The sequence below is a fragment of the Bufo gargarizans genome, chromosome 2, assembly GCF_014858855.1.
Source record: "Bufo gargarizans isolate SCDJY-AF-19 chromosome 2, ASM1485885v1, whole genome shotgun sequence".
Classification (NCBI taxonomy): Eukaryota; Metazoa; Chordata; class Amphibia; order Anura; family Bufonidae; genus Bufo; species Bufo gargarizans.
Window position 1 is genome coordinate 388,879,167 of NC_058081.1, and position 26,022 is coordinate 388,905,188.

Genomic DNA, 26,022 nt, shown 5'->3' on the forward strand with positions numbered 1-26,022 from the left:
ACAGCCAGACATTGATTGGCACACCGTGGAAGTGGTGCGGGCAGCTTCAGAGCCCGCTCACTTTATTGGTCTTACAGCAGCCATGTCATAGGAGGGAAGGATTTCCTACCTCTGTCCCTCTCTTCCTCCTTCTCCACTGTCTGCCGAGCGCTGCACACTCCATATTGTCATATAAAGGATCCGCTCAGAATGCATCAGTTTGCCTCCGTTCAGTCTCCATTCCGCTCTGCAGTGTTTTGCTATTTTCTCTGGCACAATAGAAAACGGATCCGTCTCCCATTGACTGTCAAAGTAGTTAATAACTGATCCGTCTTAGCTATGTTACAGATAATACAAACAGATCCGTTCATGACGGAAGTGTGCGGTTGTATTATTGTAACTGATCCATTTTTGCAGATCCATGACGGATCCTCCCAAAAAGCAAGTGTGAAAGTAGCCTAAATGTGTTCCTTTGGTCTGTGTATTTTCACATGAGCCTATTCAGTCTGGTAAACATGGTCCACGTATGAGCTGTATTCTCGGACTGAATACTGCTCCTCTGAAGCGAATGAGCTGCATCCTAATGATTTTATGATTCCGTGAATTCACGTTTCACCGCAATCTACTGAACTGTAGTCACTGACTATGTGAGTAAAGTTCAATAGACTCTTGGTGAGCGGGAAATTCACAGCATCATCAATCATAATGATGCTGCAAGTTCACCTCAGAGGAGGAGTGTTCAGTCCAGGAAATACACCTCCCACACAGAGCAGAATATGCTTGTCTGAAACTGGCCTAATATATGGACGTCAAGGAGAAATTACTTACATTTGCTTGAGCGGAAGGCTGAGCGTTACCTGCAATGTCAGTAATCTTAGTCCTTTGGTAAAATCTGTTGTTTGAGAGAGCCTTTTGTATGGTATCATATAGGAGTTACAGCACCTTGTTGGCCAGGAGGTTCCACATATCATCAGATGCTGGAGCAGGGGACAAACGGTGCCAGACTGATGCATTCTGAGCGGATCCTTATCCACTCGGAATGCAATAGGGCTGTACGGATCCGTTCGGGGCCGCTTGTGAGAACCTTCAAACGGAACTCGCAAGCGGAGCCCCGAAACGCTAGTGTGAAAGTAGCCTAACAGGATGAACTGGATGGACAAATGTCTTTTTTCGGCCTTATGTACTATGTCCGTACGTTTTTTTTTTTTTTTTTTTGTGGCCTGTATGTAAAACCATTCACTTCAATGGGGCTGCAAAAAAACTGAAATTACTCCATGTTCATTCAGTGTCTGTATGTCCACATGTCCGTTCTGCAAAATGATAGAGCATGTCCTATTATTGTCGGCATACATAAAATTCATTTGGCCCCATAGCGGGAATCTGAATTGGGCCTGCATGGTCCTTTACAAGCCCCGCTGAGTACCCATCCCTCGTCCCTCCAACCTTCTACCCCAGCCCCTCCCTCACCCATGAACTTGTAGGTTCATTGGTGCTACATTACACATTACTACTGTTTTTGCTTTAATGTACTATATAGCACTACTGTCCAAGCCCGCGTTCACATTACTGTTAGTTTTCCGTTCTTCCGATCCATTAGAACAAAAAAAGCTATAAAACAGATCCTGTATTTTAAGCATCCGCGATGCACATTTTGCACCCATTTTCGTTTGAGATGTTATTTTAGACGGTAAATTTACATAAAAAAATTTACATTACAAAAACGATATCAGACGGAAATGGCTAAAAAGGATGCAAAATGTGTGTAACTGAGCATGACGGATGCTTTAAAATACAGGATCTGTGTTTTGTTTATTTATCTCTTCTTCTGACAGATCAGAACGGCTTCATTCGTATCTCAGGTGACTGTATCTGGCAGGCTGTTCTGACAGAGAACATCTTGCCAGGGTTCACTGGATCCAGCATTGCTAGAATCTGCAGTTCACCAGGGATGCCCAACCAGCACCCTCCAGTTGTTGCAAAACTACAACTACCAGCATGCATGGACAACCTAAAGCTTTCCTGCCATATACTATGGCAGACTACCAGCAGGGTTTCGGCCTGACAAAACTGTTCTACTGGTGAAACCAGCAGTGGTGGATTAGTGAACTCTGGCAGGATGTTCTCTACCACAGGGATTCGCAACCTCCGGCACTCCAGCTGTTGTAAAACTACAACTCCCTGCATGCTCCACTCACTTCTTTGGGAGTTCTGAGAACAGCCAAGCAAGTGTGCATACTGGGAGTTGCAGTTTCACCACACCTGGAGTGCCAAAGGTTGCTGACCCCTGCTCTACCAGATGCCGATCACCAGAGATGTGACTGAAGACTAATATGACATCAAAGTGCAGCGATCAGATGGCTTTATTGTGTCTGGGTTCAGAGCTGAACCCCGGAGATATCCCCTTATTCCCCCACTCAGCCCCTGTGACATGAGCATCCTGCCCTGCGCTGAATCTGGAGAATTTTTCTGGAGCTTTGGTGATTTCAGCGCAGGGCAAGGGAGAGTATTGGAGTATGAAATGCTCCGGTGCTCATATCAGAGGGGCTAAGTGTGGGAATAAGGGAATATGACCACCCTTTAACAGTCACAGTCATAACTAGTATTGAGTGAACTTGTAAAGTTTGGCATACAAGGTTTGGGTTATCTAAGAATTCCGTTATGGATTCCGCTATCATGGACCATAATAGAATTCTATGACTGCATAGCATGGTCAGCATAGACTTCTATTATGACGGACTGCAATACGGAAAGCCTCTTATAGGTTTCTGTGATGCATGCCGTTATAGAATTCCGTTGTGGTCCGTGGTGCTGGATTCCATAACTGGATTCTTAGAAAACCCAAACCTTGTACACTAAACTTAAAACACAAGTTCGTTCAACACTACTCATAACGTATTAACTAAATGTGAAAAGTGTGTTAAAGGGGTATTATCATCTTAATGATCACTGTTAAATCTGTTATGAATGTCTTCTGTCTCCCCTGGTTACGGCCACCCCGATTCCTGTGAAGTGCGCAGACGTCTTCTTTTCTTCTCCAGGCCGGCCGCGCACTGTACTGTACTGTACAGCGCGCGGCCCGGCTGGGAGAAGACATCAATCAAGATGGAGCCCGCCCACTGCCGAGTGCCGAAACCAGGAAGTGGACGGCGTGCCGGGAGCAGGTAAGTATTAAACGGCGTGTTGAGAAAACCCCTTTAACTCTGCTACATCTGTATATATGTGTGTGTGTAATAAATAAATATATATATATATATATATATATATATATATATATATATACATACACACACACACAAACACATATACACAGTACAGACCAAAAGTTTGGACACACCTTCTCATTCAAAGAGTTTTCTTAATTTTCATGACTATGAAAATTGTAGATTCACACTGAAGGCATCAAAACTATGAATTAACACATGTGGAATTATATACATAACAAAAAAAAGTGTGAAACAACTGAAAATATGTCATATTCTAGGTTCTTCAAAGTAGCCATCTTTTGCTTTGATTACTGCTTTGCACACTCTTTGCATTCTCTTGTTGAGCTTCAAGAGGTAGTCACCTGAAATGGTTTTCACTTCACAGGTGTGCCCTGTCAGGTTTAATAAGTGGGATTTCTTGCCTTATAAATGGGGTTGGGACCATCAGTTGCGTTGTGGAGGTGTCAGGTGGATACACAGCTGATAGTCCTACTAAATAGACTGTTAGCTGCTTTTCTCTTGCCATAATACAAATTCTAAGTAAAGAAAAACGAGTGGCCATCATTACTTTTTTACAGTCCGAAAAATTGGGAAAACTTTGAAAGTGTCCTCAAGTGCTATCACAAAAACCATCAAGCGCTACAAAGAAACTGTCTCGCATGCGGACCACCCCAGTAAAGGAAGACCAAGAGTCACCTCTGCTGCGGAGGATAAGTTCATCCGAGTCACCAGCCTCAGAAATCGCAGGTTAACAGCAGCTCAGATTAGAGACCAGGTCAATGCCACACAGAGTTCTAGAAGCAGACACATCTCTAGAACAACTGTTAAGAGGAGACTGTGTGAATCAGGCCTTCATGGTAGAATATCTGCTAGGAAACCACTGCTAAGGACAGGCAACAAGCAGAAGAGACTTGTTTGGGCTAAAGAACACAAGGAATGGACATTAGACCAGTGGAAATCTGCTTTGGTCTGATGAGTCCAAATTTGAGATCTTTGGTTCCAACCACTGTGTCTTTGTGCGACGCAGAAAAGGTGAACAGATGGACTCTACATGCCTGGTTCCCACCGTGAAGCATGGAGGAGGAGGTGTGATGGTGTGGGGGTGCTTTGCTGGTGACACTGTTGGGGATTTATTCAAAATTGAAGGCATGCTGAACCAGCATGGCTACCACAGCATCTTGCAGCAGCCTGCTATTCCATCCGGTTTGCGTTTAGTTGGACCATCATTTATTTTTCAACAGGACAATGACCCCAAACACGCCTCCAGGCTGTGTAAGGGCTATTTGACCATGAAGGAGAGTGATGGGGTGCTGTCCCAGATGACCTGGCCTCCACAGTCACCGGACCTGAACCCAATCGAGATGGTTTGGGGTGAGCTGGACCTCAGAGTGAAGGCAAAAGGGCCAACAAGTGCTAAGCATCTCTGGAAACTCCTTCAAGACTGTTGGAAGACCATTTCAGGTGACTACCTCTTGAAGAGAATGCCAAGAGTGTGCAAAGCAGTAATCAAAGCAAAAAGTGGCTATTTTGAAGAACCTAAAATGACATATTTTCGCACTTTTTTGTTATGTATATAATTCCACATGTGTTAATTCATAGTTTTGATGCCTTCAGTGTGACTCTACAATTTTCATAGTCATGTACTGTATATATAGAGAGAGAGAGAGAGTTTGTCTGTCTAGACGTTCTTTATGCACGACCAAACGACTGGACCGATCTTCACCAAATTTGACACACAGGTACATCAGGTGTCCGGGAAGGTTTTAGACCGGGTCTCGGCTCTCTAGGACGTACCGTTCCTGAGATATTCCCAAAAAATGAGTGTCGCCCCCCCCCCCCCCAATACAACCCTGCTAGACTTTCTCTTCAAATCCCAACTGCTATAAACACAGTTTTACTCCAGGTTTCCATAACAACCCAGACATTTTTCTTTACTGCTTAAAGGGCGGGCAATGTTGAGGTCACTGTTTGTTTTTAAATGGGCGGGCACTGTGGAGGTCACTGTTATTAAAGGGGCGGGCGCTATGAAGGTCCCTGTTTAAAGGGGTGGGCACTGTGAAGGTCACTGTTAAAGGAGCGGTCACTGAAAGTCAATGTTAAAAGGGCAGGCACTGTAGAGGTTACTGTTATGGGGGAAACTATCTTTTTACGACACACGATAACATTAAAGAGGTGAAATATACCCGTGTGAAGGAGGGTCCTTCTGCTTATATATATAAAAATCAAATTTCTGCCTGTCTGTCTGGACGTTCTTTATGAGCGACCAAACGACTGGACCGATCTTCACCAAATTTGACACACAGGTACATCAGGTGTCCGGGAAGGTTTTAGACCGGCTCTCCAGCTCTCTAGTTTGTCTCGGCTCTCTAGGACGTGCCATTCCTGAGATATTCCCCCAAAAATAAGCCACATTAGCCAATACAAGCCTGCAAGTCTTTCTCTTCAAAAACCAAGTCTTTCTCTTCAAATCCCAACTGCCATAAACACAGTTCTACTGCAGGTTTCCATAACAACCCAGCCATTTTTCTTTACTGCTTAAAGGGGCGGGCATCTGAGGCTGTGGGGATCCTGGAGCAGGTGTATTAGGGGGGGCAACTGGAGAAGAGGCAATATTAGGTGTGCATTTATAGTGTGGGCATCTGGAACTGTGGTACTAATGGGAGGTGCACCTAAAGCAGAGGCATTGGGGGGACCTAATGCCACTCTGAACTCTGCAGACAGCACCACACATACACAGATCTGTGTTTACTATAAGCAAATCCCCTATCCCCCCCCCCCCCCTCCCAACAGTCTCCTACAGCTCACTACTGTCACACACCTGAGAAATCAGCCCAGCACCACAGAGGAGTCCTTCTCTCCAGCAGCCACAGTTTTCTGACAGCAGGCAGGGCAGGATGATGCTAGACATGTTCTCTCCTGAGTCCTCCTTCATTGCCAGCAGCCCTGGAGGTTTAAAAGTTACTGCGGGCCCTCCTGTACAATGTACACCAGTAGGAGACTGCATCACTGTGCGATATTGCCACCTAGTGGTTATAATAATTATATCTCCTGAGAAAGGAAAAATAATTACTCCTCCGTCTCCTCTCCGGGCGCAGGAGACTGGGGGCCCACAGGAATCCCCTGCCTCCCCAGTGGGCCAGTCTGAGCCTGTTTGGAGATCAGGTTCCCCCTGAGAACTGATCCTAAAACAGAATCTTCAGTCTGTTGATTGAAGAGGACACAACAGTAAAAGTGCTAGGCATTACAGGCTACACTAGGTCTTTTTCAAAGCATAACCTAGTGTATCGTTCTCATACATCTAGTGCATCAGTTGTGATGCTGGATGTCAAATAGCACTGGACAGAAAAATCTGTTGGATCTGTCTCCCAGCCTAAAATATCTGGCTGGGCACAACTGATGTATGTGAATTGGGCCTTAGTAAAATATGGCTGTTTCTTCCAGAAACTCTGCCACGCCTGTCCACAGGCTGTGTACAGTGGAGCCAAGCTGCAATAACAGACACAACCCATGCAGAGTTTTTTTTTTTTTTTTTTTTCTGGACAGACAATTCATCCCAAAATCACACAGTCAACATTTTTAACAGACAAATTGGAATGGTAAAATTGATCATAAAGATTATAAATGATGCGTGCCTACTGCTTAGAATAGTGAGATAAACCCTAACTGTGCAGTATGAACTGATCATAATTGGAATCATAATAAAATCCACAAGTTCATTTTAGGTTGAAAAAATTGTGGATGCATCGGTTTTTATAGGCAGTGGGTGAAAAAGTCCCTTTATTTTATGACTGTTTAGTAATATATTGGCAACTCTTGCCAATGGATAGTTGTAACACTGTTTTTTAGAAGAAAGCAGCCATGCTTTTCTAACCTTGGACAACACCACCTTTAAATGTCATCTCAGACCTCATTCGCCAGTGAATAATGGAAGTTTCCTTCCTTTCATCCACCTCTACCACCCACGATTGCAAAAGCCTTTTTGGTGTGTTTTGTTTTTTGTGTACGTTACCTTTTGTTATGATGTAGTTGCTTCTGTCCTGTTGATGTAATTGTTAGCTTGTTCAGCTCTTCCTATTTCTCAGATTTCCAACCAGACTTTCCTGGTTCTTTAGGGTTCCTTGGCACTTGCTTAAGGTCTCCCTGGAGGAAAGCTTCATTTTAATTGCAGGGAACAGTGGGTTAATCTTCAGCTTGTTCAAAGATGCTTTGCAATGGGTACAAAAAACATCCAACAAGTCTGAGCTATTTATAGGGGTATTCTGGTTATATTATCTTATCCCCTTTCCTCAGGACAGGGAATAAGTATTAGATTGGTCACGAGATCACAAGAATGGAGGCCCTGTACCCTGCGAAGCCCCCATGAAATGAACAGTGGCTAGTTGGGCATGCTCGCAGCCTCTCCCTTAATTTCTATGGGAGTTTTGTAGATAGCAGAGTACTTACTATTGATGAGTGGGTGGGGTCCGATCAATATCAGATGGGTGGGGTCCGACTCCCGGCAACCCTGACGATCAGCTGTTTGAAGAGAAGGCAACACTCATACGAGCGCCGCCTTCTTTGCTCTGTTTACCTGCTCACTGCAGCAATTGCAGTGGTCGGCCGGTGTAATTACATAGTAGCATAGTAACATACTACATAAGGCCGAAAAAATACATTTGTCCATCCAGTTCGGCCTGTCATCCTGCAAGTTGATCCAGAGGAAGGCAAAAAAACCCTGTGAGGTAGAAGCCAATTTTCCTCACTTTAGGGGAATAAAAATTCCTTCCCGACTCCAATCAGGCAATCAGAATAACTCCCTGGATCAACGATCTCTCTCTAGTAGCTATAGCCTGTAATATTATTACGCTCCAGAAATACATCCAGGCCCCTCTTGAATTCCTTTATTGTACTCACCATCACCACCTCCTCAGGCAGAGAGTTCCATAGTCTCACTGCTCTTACCGTAAAGAATCCTCTTCTATGTTTGTGTACAAACCTTCTTTCCTCCAGACGCAGAGGATGTCCCCTCGTCACAGTCACAGTTCTGGGGATAAATAGCTGATGGGATAGATCTCTGTACTGACCCCTGATATATTTATACATATTAATTAGATCTCCCCTCAGTCGTCTTTTTTCTAAAGTGAATAACCCTAATTTTGATAATCTTTCAGGGTACTGTAGTTGCCCCATTTGGCTCCCCATTCACTTCTATAGGACGGCTCTGTAGTATTCTCTTTAACCAACAGAGCCATCCCATAGAAGTGAATGGGGACTCCATACTGGTAATTACACCTGCTCACCACCGCAATTGCTGCTGGTGAGAAGGTAAACAGAGCTTGTACGAGCGCTGCCTTCTCTTCAAACAGTTAGACCCCGATCTGATATTGATGACATATCCTGAGAATAGGTCATCAAAAATAAAAAGCAGACAACCCCTTTGTTGAGATATGGGTGTATATGCCATTAAAATAGCCTATACTCGGTCTAAAACAAACAAAATAACAGCAAAATAAACTATCTTCATGTGTTTTTGCAATTACCTTGGTAGCAAGTAGCTCCCCCCAGTGTCCAGATCACACTTTGAACTGAAGATGGATCACCAGCACATTACACAGGTGCCTTTAAAGGGAACCTGTCATGTGGATATTTAATTATAATCTAACTTATTAAAAGTACCTTTTAGATGTATTTACTTACTGGTGTGACAGATGGTTACCTCATAATATACACACAAAGATGCCGCATGCTAATGAGCTGATTTGAGTCCGGCGTGATGTCATTGAGTCCAGCGTATATTTAATTCAGAGCTATAGCCACTCCCCTGCCCACCTGCTGCTGATTCATATGGAAACAAACTGTCATTCAGCAGCAGGTGGGCAGGGAGAGTCAGGAGCTCATGAATATTCAGGACTCCTCATTATCAACTGGAGCTTTTCAATACAAGATGTTGGCAGATTGACTAGGTCAATTAAAGAAAGTGACCCAGCATTTTGCTAAGAGAATCAGTCACTTATTTATGTTGCCCTTAGTTAGGACAACATAAAACTGGTGACGGGTTCTGTTTAAGTACACAAGACTCAAGACCACAGCCTTAGGCCAAATGCACACGGCCGTGTTCTGCGGCCCTCAGCGGTCCATGGTATGCCAGCCTGGATTCTGGCTGACAGCAGGAGCGCACGGCGTCATTAGTTGCTATGACGCCGTGCGCTTCATGTCGCTGCTGCACTACAGTAATACACTCGTATAGATCATACCAGTGTATTACTGTAGTGCAGCGTGTGCATGAGCCCTTAGTGTGAACAATGCCTTAGTCTGTCTGCAGAAGTAATAGTGGACAGATAGGTTTGCTGGCCAGCAAGAAAAGGAAAGCATAAAGAAAGACCTACAGATACACACAGACAAACTTATGACATATACACCGCCTAACACTTTAAGGCCCCATGCACACAAATGTATATTCTTTCTGTGTCCGTTCTGTTTTTTTGTGGACCGTATAAGGGACCATTAATTTCAATGGGTGCGCAGCAAAAACGGAAGGTAGGCCTCATGCACACGGCCGTATGTATTTTGCGGTCCGCAAAAAATACAGATGACGTCCGTGTGCATTCCGTATTTTGCAGAACAGCTGGCCCCTAATAGAACCGTACTATCCTTGTCCGTAATGCGTACAATAATAGGACATGTTCTGCTTTTTTGCGGAATGGACATACGAAAACGGAATGCACACAGAGTAAGGGCTCATGCAGTCTGTGCCATACTAGAAGTGATCGGAACCCATTCACTCACTGGCCTGGGTGGTCATGTGTGCAAGAATGGGTTGTCACTATTGAGTTTCAGCAGCAATGTGCTGTTCTTGCACGCATGACTGCTTAGGCCATTGATTGGCTCCAGTGATCTCGTGACCAAGAACGGGTCCATATCGCTTTGGTCAGGTGGTGACCACTGGCAGCCACAATACTGGAATGAAGGGTGTTTTCAAAGGGTTTTTTAAACATACACTTGCCTGGCACTAGTGTTTTATTTATACTGGACAACCCATTTAAAGTACTTCAGAAATAAAAATGATTTCCAGAGTTCCCTCATGGTAAAAAAGTTTACAATTCAGATAATTTGCTGCTCCAGACCCTGGTGTTTATTTTGAGACATTAGGACTGTACTTAATAGGGTGGCTTAAAATGTTGACAGTGACCAATAAAATTACTAGCTATGTTGTAATTGGAATACATTTTTTATTCAGGGCATTGTACACATACGAAGATGGCACAGATGACCTTATCTTGGCAGCATCAGGAGGTAAGTGGTTAAAGGCTCTAAATATAATTATACATGCATACTTACAGGTACTGTATATAGCTATACACTGTAGAAAAGGTTCTGCTAATAGCTGTTCAAAGGAAATGAAATTAGCCTTGTATTAAAATATTATTTAGCTGTTTGAGTTCATTATCTCTGGATTAGGCGTTTAAGTAGTTGGCATGTGTATCCCCTTGGGACCATGAATCTAGTGATTTATCAATGCCTGTTGACTTATACTAGTATTTCCTAATGTTATTACCACAAAAAACCCTGAAAAATGTTTCCAGCCTCAAAGAAGCTTAGTATATGGCCTGGTAAAGCCATTTTACCTACTACTTCATGATGGCTTTGTGGTTAAGGTGCTGGACTTAAGGGGGAGTGTGGTTTCAGGAGGAAACTGGACAACCCTCAGGATCCACATGCAATTAAAAACTGTTGGGTATTGATCTAACTGGTCTTGCGCTGCCTCTCCAGTTCTCCCAGCCTGGCTCTGCTTACCCATTCGCAGCGGTAATGTCATGTAACATGTGACTGCTGCATCCAGTCACAGGCCTCACGGGTGTACCCAATGAGTGATTGTTTATAGTGGGCACACGTTGATGTGATATAACCACTGCTGCCGGGTATTTAGAGCCAGACTGGGAGAAATGGAGCACTTCTTTATTGCAGGCAGATCCCAAGGGTTGTCCACTTTCCTCCTGAACTGGGTTGTTAAAAATACAGTTTGCCTTCCCTAAGACCTTGTAAGCGTGACAGATCTTGTTGTTTTTATATTTTAGGGAACCGCCGATGAGGGCTCAAGCAACCCCAGTAACATACTCAAATTTTGTAATTTCTGATCCTGTTGAGATTCAGAAATGTTAGAAGGTTTCATTGTTTGCACACAAATAGTATGTTTTATGTACATAAAATATCAAGACATACTGAGAAGAGGACATAACAATAATGTTTAATAACTACTTAAGCTCTATCTAGTGTGTTTGCTGCCTGTCAGCAAATAGTCTTTGACAATATTATATCCTCTGGTATGAAAGCTACCAATAAAAGACAGTGGTTTCATTTTTGCTTAACAGCCTCTCAGTTACCTCCAGTGATTGAATGAGTTTTTGTTTGTTGGTTACAGATTATATCACATTTTGCTTTCCTTATAATGCTTCTTCTAGGTGGTGGATTACCTGACCTCGCTAGCCACTTTGAGAACCAGAAAGTGATGTATGGGTTCTGCAGTGTGAAGGAGCCCCATGCCATGCTAGCTCGATACGTGCTCATCAACTGGGTGAGAAGATTCTCCTTATTACTTCAGCTGAGAAGGAACAAGTGTTCCCATGTTGGGAGATATTTTCATTTTTGAAAAATATTTTTGGCAATTTATCTTTCAGTTGCCCCACGTACCACAGTAGCATATACTGTTTATAGTTGAGAAATGCTGCGTGCTCCATAAATTAAGGGAAAAAGATTGTGAAATGATTTGGAGAAATGATAATCTTGTCTATAGCTTTACTAGTACAGTTTACACAAGGTGTTGTCAAAATACACTGAACTTTGGAGAAGATTTCTCATCTCCCCACGCCTCTTTTGGTGCAAAAAAGTCACAAACCTCACTTTCAGTAAACTTTTGATATCTTATAGAGACATTTCAAAAGTTTTGATCGGTGGGGATCTGAACACTGGGACCCCCACGAACTCTATAATGAGGCGAGAGAAGGGCCCACTGAGCAAGATGGGCCCATAGACTTTCTGTTGAGCCCATCTTGCTTCCTGTCCTGCATCGAGGAGAGAGAGCACTAAGTGGTGCTTCTTTCCCCTCATTCTAGAGAAAGTGGTGGTCACAACGCCCAGATCACCACTGATCAAAACCTTTGATATGTTCCTATGACCTATCAAAAGTTTGCTAAAAGTACAGTGACCGTTAAACACCACTTGCAACAAATTTTGTTGCAAGTGGCATTGCTGCACCAACCTCTCCACTTTCTGAAAAGGGTGTATGGCGAGGACAAATAGAGAGCAGGGCCAGTGGGTCGACCACACTTACCTTTGATAAATCCCCCCCTTTCTATACATTGTAGTAATCACATCCGCTGAGCTTGCTGTTCAGTCAGCCAGTCTAACATAATTGCCTTTTACGTCAATCACAAATACATTGGAAACAGCAGTTAAGTGATGCTCTATTAAATCTGTGTTTCTTGGATGCATACATTATCCTTGTGTGTAATTTTTAGGTTGGAGAAGATGTACCCGATGCCAGGAAGTGTGCATGTGCTAGTCATGTGCCAGAGGTGGCAGAATTTTTCCAGGTGAGTTTATGTATCTGTGTGTGCTACATTTGAATAAATGTTGAATTAATAATTGCTTTAAAAGGAAACTGTTGTTATGAAAATACAAAATAAAACTGCAGGCTGCAGGAGGAGCTGAGCAGAGTCTTATATAGATTTATGGGAAAACATTCAGTATAACTGATTTCATTCATTTACTTTCCTGCTCATTCTGGGCTTTGAAGTGAAGGAGGAAAGGCTATCAGTGATTGACAGCTATCTGTATACACATAGAGGGCAGACTGTCAATCACTGATAGGACCGCCTCCAAAGCCCAGAATGAACAGGAATATGCGGTAAATGAATAAAATGCAAGTTTTGCTGAATTTTTTCCTATAAAACTATCAGCTCCTCCTGCTCTAACATGCTGCCTGTCGCTCATACACCATGTGTCAGCACAACGTGACTTGTTCCCTTTAATGCCAATTTGTAGTTTATTCACACCCAGCATGCTTTAATTTGTGTGATGTTCAGTTATAATGTATTAATGTTTATTAGCTGACTTATGACTGTACTATATCACTAATACACAGGTTCAATATTCAATATAAGTATCAGTAGTAAAAAAATTAATAAAATTACTGATAAAAATTTGTATCCTAAATTAATTTGTATTTAGCTGAATAAAGGTTTAATATGATTTGTATGCAATAATTAAAAAGAAAATAAACCAAGTCAATAATATGTGATGGGGAAAAGAATGGGTTGCCCTTACATAACAATTATCATGTTCGCTTGTGTGATATTGTAAAAGTGTTTCATGAAAATTGTTCCCTATGTCCAGCCACATACAGTACCTCCAGTGATGCTCCTCTGTGTGTAAATTCAAGCTTCAAATCTAAAATGAAAAATGATTGCTCTGTGGTGCATATTACATTCATTTCAGTGTAGGGCAGAATTTGCAAGAGACTTGAGTTACTACAGCCCTTTACTTCGTGCTTACCGAGAGAGATAATTTTATACTGTAAATAGAGAGTGAGAGAGCTAAATACTTTTGACTATTTTATCCAAACTGGAAATGACTGATATTACTACTGCAGCATCACTGGGCACGGATTCAAGTAGGCAGTTTCTCTCTCCCTGCAGATGAGGACAGGGTAAGTGAGTGAGTTTAGGAAACTTGTTGACTGGGCTGCAACTCTGCTATATCTGTACCATGGCAGATAACTTCAGTTCTTCAGACTGTTGAGCTTTGAATGGTAAGATTTCACAAGTGTGCTGTACAAGAGGCTCTACGACCAATGGAATTTTTAATTCAAGACGTGACCTATATAGCTATAATATTTTCTTTTGATCAGCATATATCAATGGCTAAATTTATTTGTGATTCTTTAGGGGAAACATAGCTGTAAACACTTGTTCTCACATAATGTTTTTTCACATTTTTTTGTTAAAGTTTTCGTTGAAAACTAATTATATATTCAGAATGTAATTTTGCAAAGTATGACTTGAAGAAAATTCTAAAATTTGGACTGCACTTCACCATGTGTTTGTAACACTTGTAAGTTTATTCTGGAGACAGTAATGTTGGGGCAGGGCTTGGGCATATTTTTATATATATTTTTTATTATTAATGTATCTTCACTCAGACTACCACAGTTTCTTAACTATTTTTGTGTAATTTCCCTTTATTGTAGGTAGCTTGTTGTTACATGTTGTTTGTTTGTCCAACACTTAGGTTATTAATTTGTTTTGCCTTATCACTCCCATCAACCTTGATGCTTGCCTTAATTATGTAAAAGTTTGAATATATTGTAATTTTAATTCCTTGTTATATAGGGTGTGGATGTTATAGTGAATGCAAGCAACGTCGATGACATAGATCCTTTGGCCATAAACCAGCGCCTATCTAATGGTTCTGGGCGGCTGGCAAGTCCAGTCTTACAACGACTGCAGATCAAAGATGAAGGAACTGCTGATCCTGTGGTAAGCAAAACCCAGTATGTTGAGTATATCATGTAAAGCTGACCATAGATATAACAATTATCGTTAACCATTCAAAAACTTTTACAGCTGCAAACATTACAAAAAAACTGTTCCAGCTGAACCTATTGAATCTATTTCCCTCAGTCAGACAACTTATTGTATAGGCTTGTAAAAAATGGTTTGGTTGCTAGTAGTAAATATTACATTTGTATAAACTGAGAAAAACCTGTGTGAGCCAAATGCAGAATCTGTCTCGTATCTTTTCTAAGGGGAAAATCATGTGTCCCGGGAAATATCGGTTATTATAGTTCTCCCTGCTGACTATCATTTAGATTTTATTTTTTTTTCAAATCCTAATCTCTGCATATCATAGGATTTATGGGTGTTGAAAGAAACACGGCTTCATGAAATTGTTTGACAAATAAAGGCTTGGCGATAGCGTTATTTTAACATTATGTGAGTTACTGTTTCACACTTTGATATCTGGTGGTATACTTTTAGTTCACTGCATGAAATTTGTTGAGCGCTGACTCATTTATCACAGTTTTTTTGAATTTTATTTTTTTTGGGTTTCCTTCACAGGGTACAAATTACCAGAAGACAGACGCAGCTGTAGAGATGAAACGTATTAACAGGGAACAATTCTGGGAGCAAGCAAAAGTAAATACCCCTCACCTTAATGTGCAATAAATGCTCACATCTTAAATGGGTTGTCTAAGTTATTTTTATTGATGACCTGTTGTCAGGTAGGTCATCAGTATCAGATTGGCGGGGGTTTAACACCTGGTACCACCGCCGATCAGCAGGTTGAAGTGAAGGCTCAAAGCATGCCAGGCTCGTTTCTATACAAGTGTATACTACAGAGCCCTCCCATTGAAGTGAATGGGTCAGCTTCTTGGAATTACACCTGCTCACAACTGCTGTTGCGTCGGGGAGCAGGTAAACAATAAAGAGAAGGCAGCGCTGGCATGGCACGCACCTTCTCTTTAACCAGCTTTCGGCTGAGGATAGGTCATCAATAAAAATAAGTTCAGTTAATTTTCAATATAGTGTAGGGACAGGGATGTTAAACATTTTTGTAATTTACATTATTAGGGAAAGATGTTTCTCTTTACTTGAAAACTAGGTGTAAAAAGTCGTCTTATCAAAGCTCTAACAGAATTTTACTAAGGAGAGTCTCTTATCAGTTCTACCGTACTTGGGTTTCTAGCATGCCTCTTGACACTACTCCAGTCCCTGATCATGTACACGTGCCCTGACTATCTCTGCCCATCACCCTGCCTATGTGACTTGTTAACTTGACATCTTAAGTTCTTTGTATAAATGGCAATGTGGCAGTATAGTGCTTTTTGAAGGTTAGCTCTAGAGAATGAGTTTCAAAACTAAGTAAGGAAATAAATATTTTTCATCAGACCCCAAAATCAGCCCTCCCAAGCTCCATCAGTCTCAGATCGGACCCCCCCTCCCGTGAGCCTCAGATCGGACCCACCCCCCCCTCCCGTGAGCCTCAGATCGGACCCACCCCCCCTCCCGTGAGCCTCAGATCGGACCCACCTCCCCTCCCGTGAGCCTCAGATCGGACCCACCTCCCCTCCCGTGAGCCTCAGATCGGACCCACCTCCCCTCCCGTGAGCCTCAGATCGGACCCACCTCCCCTCCCGTGAGCCTCAGATCGGACCCACCTCCCCTCCCGTGAGCCTCAGATCGGACCCACCTCCCCTCCCGTGAGCCTCAGATCGGACCCACCCCCCTCCCGTGAGCCTCAGATCGGACCCACCCCACCCTCCCGCGAGCCTCAGATCGGACCCACCCTCCCGCGAGCCACAGATCGGACCCACCCCACCCTCCCGTGAGCCTCAGATCGGACCCACCCCACCCTCCCGTGAGCCTCAGATCGGACCCCACCCTCCCGTGAGCCTCAGATCGGACCCCCAGCACACTTTGCTCCAGACGGCACTGCCACTTACTGCTCCTTGGTCTTTTTCCAGCCCACACTGCATTGTGAACTGATATTGCACAGCATCAGGTCATAGTGCACACCTACTTACACTTCATCCTGGTGCTGTATGCCGTCAGGACACAGTGCAGAGCGGGGCCCAGAAGAAGACCATGGAGAGTGAGTACAGCTGCACAACGCTTCCCTTACCGCTCCCCGCACCTCCGGCATGCCGATGACCACTTCCATAATTGAAGCAGTCATTAGCATTTGGACTCTTAAGATTCACTGCTACTTTTCCTTCGTTTTTATTGGGGGGGGGGCAGCTAAAGTGCTTCTTATGGTCCGAAAAATATGGTAATTTTATAATTAATGTAAAAAGAAAATATCATGGCTGCTTTTTACAGTGTTGCATGTTATAGCCACAAATGTATTTACTTAGGAGAAACCTCCTTCCTATTTCTTTGCTTTAGGGTACTTATACACGACCCTTGATTGGGCCATAATGACCACCAATTGACGCTATAAGAAGTTGCTCAGCGCTTGTTTAAAGGGTCTTTACAAGCAAACTGCATGTGGGACAAACAGTGTCATGGTCCCTCAGTTGACTGATGTCAGGAAATCAAGGAGATTGGCTGAGTGTGAAGGAATCTAACAGCCTCCTTGATTTCTCTTGATTCAGTGTTGATAGGGTTAATGACCACTTCCCTTTTCTCAGCTATTGCTCAGTGGTCATCACTTCTACCCTTTATAGTCTCACTCCACCCTTCTGACTATGCGGTTGATAGCTTCATTTGGCTTTGGCTGAGCTGGTGTGAGATCCTCTGTGGTGTTCCTGTTCTTCCATCTCTACAGAAGTTAAGTGTCACGTTTTGTTTGTATTTGTTATATTCCCTGTTGTTGTATCTGGGACTGAGACAGAGACTTCCATTCGTCCATCCGGGGAGGAATGGGTTGTCTATTGTCCTATACTTATTATAGGGCCTTATAGGGAAATCAGGGCCTAGGTATCCTGCTTACGAATATTCCTACCTTCAAGGTCTATTCATATTGATAGGTATTCAGGGCCCGGATTAGGGTTGTCTAGGAGTTGACATGTTTCTTCCCTAGTTTCTAGGCCTAGTTACTGTTCCCCTTCCCTCCTGTGTTCAGTGTGGAGTCTCCCCCCCCCCCCCCCCCCCCCCCCACTGATCGTGACACATGGGGTGATGCGCAGTCATCCTACAAAACTATATTCCTGTTCATTGGCTCATGTAAAAAGGCCATATCTTGCTTTGTTTTTCATATTTAGTAACTGCTGATATGTTCTTGGCAGAGAGAAGAGGAGGAAAGGAAGCAGGAAGAAAGGCAAAAAGCTATTGAGGAAAGATTGCGCTTTGAGCAAGAACGCATGGAACAAGAGCGTAAAGAACAGGAAGAACGTGAGCGACGTTACCAGGAAAGAGAGCAGCAAATAGAGGAACACAGGTACCTACTTCTTCTGAGCCCGGCATCTATCTGGTTTGATAAGGCAGATTCGTTTTCAAAAGAAAATGTACTGTCAGAAAATTATATATTATATCAGGGTTTTATTATATATTAAAAAATTGTGTTTTTGTTGTGACATATGAAAAAAAAAATCTTCGAAATGTTCCAGTTTCCACACTGGCCACTAGAGCAGTCACGATAAGCTGATAAGATGAGGAGCATAATCTCAATATTCTTAATGAGTTATTAACAGCTGTATTATAGTGCTGGAATTCTAGATAAGAATTTGTAGAAGAGTATTGTGCTCCATCACTTCCTGGAAACTGTAGTAATCTATGACATTTCTCTGTTTAACTTTAATTCATTGCTCTACCATAAAGAGTTGATACAGGAAATGCACTGTTAATACAGGAAATGCACAAAGGAAGTGTGCAATATGTCCACCCCCAGGGAAGATTTTATTGATAAAAAAACTAGCTGCAATAATAAAAAAGAGCAAACACATTACTTATCTATTTACTTGAGCGTACTTTATGAAATTAAAATTAAATACATGACATGTCCCTTTAAGACGACAAAATTGACGAATAAGCTAGAAAATTGACAGTTACATATATTAGAGAATGTCAAATTAATATATAACTATGTAATTTTAAGATCACCTCCATTAACTTTCTCCATGTCACCGGCAGGAAGAAACTGCAAAGTGAAGAGGAAGAAGAGACCAAGAAAAGATTGCAGAGCAACTCGATATTTGTGAGTTAATCTCAAACACAAAGTCCTACTCTGCCCCTTTATATATAGCCAGCAGTGCTTAATTATTGTTAATAGAACTGTCTGTTTATACCCTGCCAGATGGACCAGAGAGAGATGGATGATGAGGCAGCAGAGCTAAAGAGGACGGAAAGCGAAGTGGAGGTATGTGTTTAGGGGTGGTGGTTTCTGTATACAGTATGTGACTGTCATCTAGGCTAATATATTATCTGGTGCAGCTGAAAATGTCATCTAATGACCAACAGTAGGAACATACTGAGCTAGCTTTGAGAGAGTGAACAACTTGGTCTGACAGCTTTGAATGGTCAATAGAGCTTTTCCAATTACTTACTATATGGTAAACCCAAGGGATGGAAAACGATTTGCCAAATGTTGCCAAAGTACCAATAAGGCTGGGCCATGGGAGGACCCCATCCATAAGGTTCTTGTTGCAATTCCAATTTGCAAGATGTTTGCAATCAATAAATGGAAACTTTGGGGAGATATTAGAGCTCTCTTGTAACAAGCCTCTACTAATTGCACCACTTTTTATTTTTGTGTTTTTTGTTGTTTTTTATATTAGAAAGGGAGTGGGGGACCTTTCACTACTGACTTAGCTAGGATTTTCGCAGTATTGCAGTGCAATAGTAATCAATGTCCTTAACAGTTGCATTCACTGGTAAAAAAAATATACAGCAAAAGGGGGGTTACGGTTTTTCCTTTCTACTCACGGTTTGTAGATTTTCCTATAAAGGAAACTTTTACTCACAATCTTTGTATTCAGTTGTTTAAAAGTAGAGGATCAATGTTTGTAAATTATGGGACACCAAGAAATTCTTACTGTGCCTATTCTCTCCCTCTATCTACCCCTGCCTACAGGCTGAACCCCCGCCCTAAAAGGGGCGACCCCACCTCTCAGTGGCTAAGCCCTTTACTGGTCTTTGTATATGCCCTGGTCGCTAGAAGCTTTTGTCCCAGAGATGCAAAAGTGGAAAAACAACTTGAGGACTCAAAACAAGGAACTTTGGAAAAAATTCAAAATCGTTGCTGCAAAAATATACGTCCCTTTTCTTAGTATGTCCCAACGCAGCGTTTCCCCAACATTACAGCTGATACGATGATAGAAGTTCTCCAGATAATAGGATTTCTCCTCCATTATAATATTTGAGACTTTATCCATATTCCTATGATATGGGTTCTCCAGGAGACCCAAGTTCTTAGGTGTGGAATTTTTTTTTTTTTTTTTTTTTTTTTTTTTTTACCAATGAATGCAGCTGTTAATGACATTGATTACTATAGTAACTATATGAGGGGTTGAGTTTCTGGATATTTTAACAGGATTTATTAATGGTTAATTTTTAATAGTGGAAGGGTTTTTGTGTTGAATTGTAGTGCAACATACTTAATGATTCCATGTTATATAAATTATACGAGGCATAAGCTATATTCGCAAACTGCTTTTTACCCACTTCCTACAGGAGGCTGCTGCCATTATTGCCCAGCGTACAGAAAACCCCCGGGAATTTTTCAAGCAACAGGAGAAGGGTTCAGATGTCAATGTTTCATTGCTAACTCCCCGGACTGGTATGTCTAGACCAAAAAACATATAATATCATAATGCATTTTGGCTCTATGTTTATGTCTGTATGTCCAGTGTACTTACAAGGTACCTGCTGGAATTACTGGATTGCTTTGTTTTGGCCCTATTCCTTGTTCTGGTTGCAGGTCTCAGTTTTAGTCAATATAGGGATGACCCAGTCAGTGGTGAGTCCCTCACCTGTTTGCTCATTGAGCCTTAATGGGACATTTGAGAAGAGAATTTCTAATAGAGACAACCTTTATGAAAGACATTTTAGATGCATATGTCTCCCAAAATGAAAAAAATAATAATATAATAATCAAAGAGTATGGGATATACCTAGATATCTCAATGTTACCTATAAGCCTTTCTGTCAAAGAAAATCTAATTTCATTAAAAATGTGTAGTAGCTTTCTGTACTTGAAATATGGACAACGTGAGCCCTCAAGCTATCCATATGACCAAGGAATAAGATAATGAATAGCTGGAGCTGGCACACACACTATATAGGCAATAGTAGCTAAATTATAAGCATTTTTAAAAGACAGTACATCACAGACATGCAATAGATATAATCGAGTGGAATCTATTCCTAAAAATGTTAATATATTATGATATATCCAATGTTATATAGTTAGCCCTTCCCAAGAAATAACAGATCACTTTGCCCACACTGTGTTTTTTCCGCTTTAAAAATATGAAAGGAATAAAAAAAATATATAAGAAAACATATATGAAAAAAAGTATAAAAAATAAGTCCCGGATTTTAGCTAGACGATTCAATCATGTGTATATCCAATGGCGCAATGGTATTAGTCTCTATTATAGTAACCCATACATTACTGTTCTTGGTATGATTGCATAAATGTTCCTTTTAATGAGATATAGTAGAGAAAAGTGCGCAGCTGCGCCGTACTGCACTGTTGAAGTCTCTATATAAATAAATAGATGTCTTCATGGCTCTGTTTTGTACAGAAGGACTTGCGCTCCGGGTCCTGCAACTCCAGACAGGGCCATGCCTTTTAAGGGAACGGCTGACTATATAACATTGGATATGGCATATGGATATATAGCAACTTCTTGGCACTCAAGCTGTTGTGAAACTACAATTCCCAGCATGCTCCGTTCATTTCTGTGAGAGTTCTGAGAAGAACAGACAATGTATGCTGGGAGTTGTAGTTTCACAACAGCTGGGGTGCCGGAGGTTGCCTATCCCTGCCTTATATTCTTAAAAATCTTCTTTATTTGACATCCATATTAAAAACAGATAAAATGTTGCATACTGCTGACACATTTATGGCCTAGCCTGACTATTAATCATAGTAGACCTCATGTAGACAATGTTAATACGATGCACCTATGTATTGTGATTGTCCATATTGCCTCCTTTGCTGGCTTGATTTATTTAACTATTGCATTACACACTGCTCATTTCTATGGTTACGGCCTTGGCTGCGCTTGCACACTATAGGAAAAGGTGCTGGCCTCTCTAGTGGACCGGACTATGGCAGAACACACAAGAATGCATGCCCAGCAATTTCCATCCTGGCCACCTTGTATCTGTGCTGCAGTGGTGGCCATAATGCAATGGAAAGATGAATCAGGACAGCAAAGGAAGCAATATGGATAATAACAATACATTACTAAGTGCCTTGCATATTGTATATACCCAGACACAGTCCTCTTACCCAGTTAAGCCAGTACTTTCTGCTCTGCACTGATGAGGGGCAGTGTCTTCTAGGAATAGAGGCAGGCCAGACAGTATCTCCTCTTCCCTGGGATCCACCTTTTGAAGTTGTTGCAGAGAATCCTAAAATCAATAATCTGTTAGCGTCTTGTTGCTGTCTGTCTGTCTCTGTGTGGGCAGGTAATATTTGCATGTCGCTGTACAGAGGGGCCCCCAGAATGAATTTTACTGGTGGGCCCTAGGCATCCCAGTCAGACACTGTCTGCAGGTGAGTTGCTGGCTTACTTAATATCCAAGTCATGTCTAAAGGCTTTTTTTTAAGAGCTGAACATTGACTTAAAGGATAGCTGCCCTACATCAGGTGGCATTAGAGGCAGAGCTTGTTAAGAGCTCATTTTCATCCCTTCTCTCTAAGTGCCTTGTATTAACTTTCTCTACATGATGAATACAATTTTCTGAAGTGACTCAACCCCTTTAAGCAAGTAATCCTCTTGGGTGCACCTTGGCAACTGGCTAAAGGGAGTCTATCCCCCAGTAAGTGCAGAACTACATGAATAGTATTTCTGCAGGTGACTGCTGCTTGCTAATTTAAATGTGCATACTCACCACTGTTCCCCGGCTGTGCACCCCTAAACCGCTTCTTCTCTCAATAAACCACTGGCTCAGAAGTCCTCTTCATTATGCACACAGTTCACAAGTCCTCTCAAAGTATTTCAGCCAGGGGGGATTGGGGTTAAGTATGCGTCTTTAAATTAGTGATTGGGAGTTTCCTGCAGCAGTACTGTTCATGTAGTACTGCAATTAATAGGGCTTTGGAGAGATGCCCGATGTTTACCCAGCTTTGTTAATGGTCATATATAAAAATCTGTATTGGTGCACAAAGTATTTAATTTTTTTAGAATTCAAAATTCTACATCTAAACATTTTTTAAGTTTCTTCCTAATAGAATTTCCAATTATGTGGACTTTTGGAGTACCTGTTTTCTTTTGAGCTGCCAAATGGTTGTGATCTGCATGTCTATTATACTTTTATGCATTTTTCTTTGTTTTGTAACAAGATAAAAAAAGGTTCTGTAGGTTGCTTTCTTGATGTTTTTACTCCCTTACTTGCAGCAGTGAGAAGTTCTTCAGAAGCAGGACCACCACGTACTCCTGAGAAGGACCGTCGTATTAGCTTGGGGGAAGAGTGGAACAAAGCCCTGAGTTCTGAAGAGACTGTCCAGGATGGTGCATGGGCACCACAAGGGCTCACAGAAGATGTTTTTATGGAGACAAAAGATGAAGATGCTGGGTTCCCAGCTGCTCCTCAATTAACAGGGAGTGAGGAAGAAGTTGTTATGGAGCTGGGAGAGGTTGACTTGATGTCTGAAAGTCATCCCCCTCCAACACAAGAAGCTCCTAGTCTTCTTGATCTGTGGCAGAATGATGAGCCTCAGGAATCCACCTGGACAGATGAAAATTTGATGACATCCCATGAAGACATCCACACAGAGCAAAAAACCTTTGGGGAAACAGAGGCATGCCCTCCTGTCCCTGAGGATAACCTTCTGAACTTTGAGGAGCTACCACAACCACCCCCTACTTTTTGTGACATGGAGGCAGAGGAGGATCCCCAGAGTATCATCCACATTGAGGGTCCTCATCAGATGACTTTGAGCTATCAGCATGCACTGCAGGAAGCTTCTTGTCATCAGCCAGAACTTACAGACTGTCTTCTTACAAATGGGGAGACATCTCAAAGAGAAGGAACTCAGGTGCGCCACACATTTTTAATATCAATGCAAGTATTAGTTTAACGGTAATACCACATGGGATGGTTTGCAAAAGGTGAAATCCACAGCTTAAATTGACATGCCGTGGAACAAAATTCTGCATAGGTCAGTTTTCACTGCAGATTTCCTATGCATCTTGTGGATCATCCATTTTGGTGCCACTCTAAACACTGTGATTTTCCTCAATTAAGTTCAAAAGCTATAATGGTTTTAATAATTTGGTTATTCAAATAATTTTTTTCCTTCTTTACCGTGTTACATGTGGCTTTTTCTGCGTTAGATAGATAGATAGATAGATAGATAACCGATAAAGACTTTTGATATGTCTCTGTGATATATCAAAAGTTTTACCAAAAATTCAGTGACCCTTTAATTGAGGCTGGCATATTATCCCCAGTAACAGACCCAGCAACTCCTACAACTACCACATGAACACATTATAGCGAGGGGTTAACTCAGTAAACTGTGTTGCTGCTTCCTGAACTGTATACTGTACCTTACACCTTCCCTCCATAAGAAGGTAGGGATGACAGCCAGCTCCCCTCTTCTGCAGCTGCATATTTTCCATGATGATACTGCAGAGACATTTAGAAAAGTATTTGCAGAGTTAAAGGGATTCTGTCACCAGGTTTCACCCCTTTAAGATAAAAATATAGTTATGTTAAGGGAGCTTTAACCATTCCTAGTGCGGTCTTATACATGTAATCTGTAGGCTCATTTTGCTAAAAATACGCTATTACTAACCTGTCAGTCATAAAAATAAGATGCCCAAGGGGATGTAAATGGCTCCAAGCTGCCGCCCTCACCTGCTGCCATTCATACCCAGCGCCGCCTCATAATCTTCTGTGACGCCTCCAGCTCTCCCTCTGTAACATCGCTGTGAAAGCCTCCTCATAGTGTGAACACTAACATACAATTGGGAATTCAGTGTGCTTTTCTTTTGCTGATGGAATTTTTTTTTCCCAGGGATTGTTCTCTGATTGATCTCTATTATAATTATCCCTGTAACTCTGCAGAGTGTTATGGATTTAGGGGTTAGCTTTACGGGGAATGTGTCGTCCAAAAATGATCTGTTTTTAAATCAAATTTAAACTTTTTTTTTTTTTTTTTTTTTTTATATATATATATATTTCAGATCTACTGTATATTTTTAAAACTACTCTAAAATCTTTCAGTTTTCATGCAGACCACTAATCCTACTTGGGGACCCCCTTTCTTGCAACTGAGAGGTCCCTACAGTCAGATCCCGTGTTCATACATGTTTCACTTCTCCTTTAGATAGGTGATAAAAGTTGTTTGTGGGCCCTGTCACTTTAACTATAATCTTTGGGTCTATGACTACCTTCTAGTGGTATAAATCTGCTGAGAAAATCAAAGCTATCCATTCTATTTTTACTCTGAGAATGACCTCTAAAATCAGCCATGCACATTAGATAGATGTGTAAGGTGGTCTCTCCCCTCTCCCCACTCTCCCCCCTATGACAGATGTCGGAAAAAAGAGAAGTTGGCCATGTTGCATTTCCATAATAGATGAAGAATCAATCTGGCAGCAGCTTATTCCCTCCCCCAATTCAAAAAACATGTATGCTCAGTCCACCCAAGCATGCATGATTATTATCAGTATTCCTCTGATCTAAGTGATTGGCCATGTATCTTTAGGGTCTCCGCAGAAGATTTCACAGGTATTTGTTTTCTTTGGAATCTGCCCACAGTCTAATGCCTATGGGTGCCACCACTCTTACAGATCACCTCAAAGCTTCCTGAAACAGCCATGTTTATAAAATGTTTGTTTCACACAGTTACTTATACAGGTAGAAAGATCAGTGAAGTGATTCTTTTTGCGTTAGCCATAATGTTTTAGTTAGGTGTTCTGGAGTCAGAGATGTGAACTAATAGAAGTTTCCTGTCTTTTGTGCTTTCCAGGCAAGTGAAGGTTACTTTAGCCAGTCACAGGATGAAGATTTTGCTCAGCCCGATGACATGTCTGCTAAAGCACCACCACCAGTGTTTTACAACAAACCACCAGGTAATTAACCATTCAGTCATCACAGGTTATTTTATAGAATTTTTCCTGAACCAAATTCTTAGTGACATGAACTACATGATGAGAATGGAGGAGGTAATGTTTATTGTA

The 26,022-nt window shown here is 41.9% G+C and overlaps 1 protein-coding gene across 2 annotated transcripts in view; it reads left to right on the top strand.

Moving 5' to 3' along the window:
* Window positions 1-26,022, top strand: part of DBN1 (drebrin 1) — a 132,859-nt gene that overhangs the window by 86,960 nt on the left and 19,877 nt on the right. Inside the window, exons 2-12 of one of the 2 annotated variants that reach the window (XM_044277733.1) lie at window positions 10,399-10,454; window positions 11,621-11,733; window positions 12,677-12,751; window positions 14,549-14,695; window positions 15,278-15,355; window positions 17,947-18,098; window positions 18,791-18,854; window positions 18,930-19,016; window positions 20,330-20,435; window positions 23,230-23,870; window positions 25,812-25,914. In XM_044277733.1, coding sequence (XP_044133668.1) covers window positions 10,399-10,454; window positions 11,621-11,733; window positions 12,677-12,751; window positions 14,549-14,695; window positions 15,278-15,355; window positions 17,947-18,098; window positions 18,791-18,854; window positions 18,930-19,016; window positions 20,330-20,435; window positions 23,230-23,870; window positions 25,812-25,914 — 1,622 coding nt within the window. The remainder of the gene's footprint in view (window positions 1-10,398; window positions 10,455-11,620; window positions 11,734-12,676; window positions 12,752-14,548; window positions 14,696-15,277; window positions 15,356-17,946; window positions 18,099-18,790; window positions 18,855-18,929; window positions 19,017-20,329; window positions 20,436-23,229; window positions 23,871-25,811; window positions 25,915-26,022) is intronic. The other variant, XM_044277734.1, reaches the window with a different exon arrangement.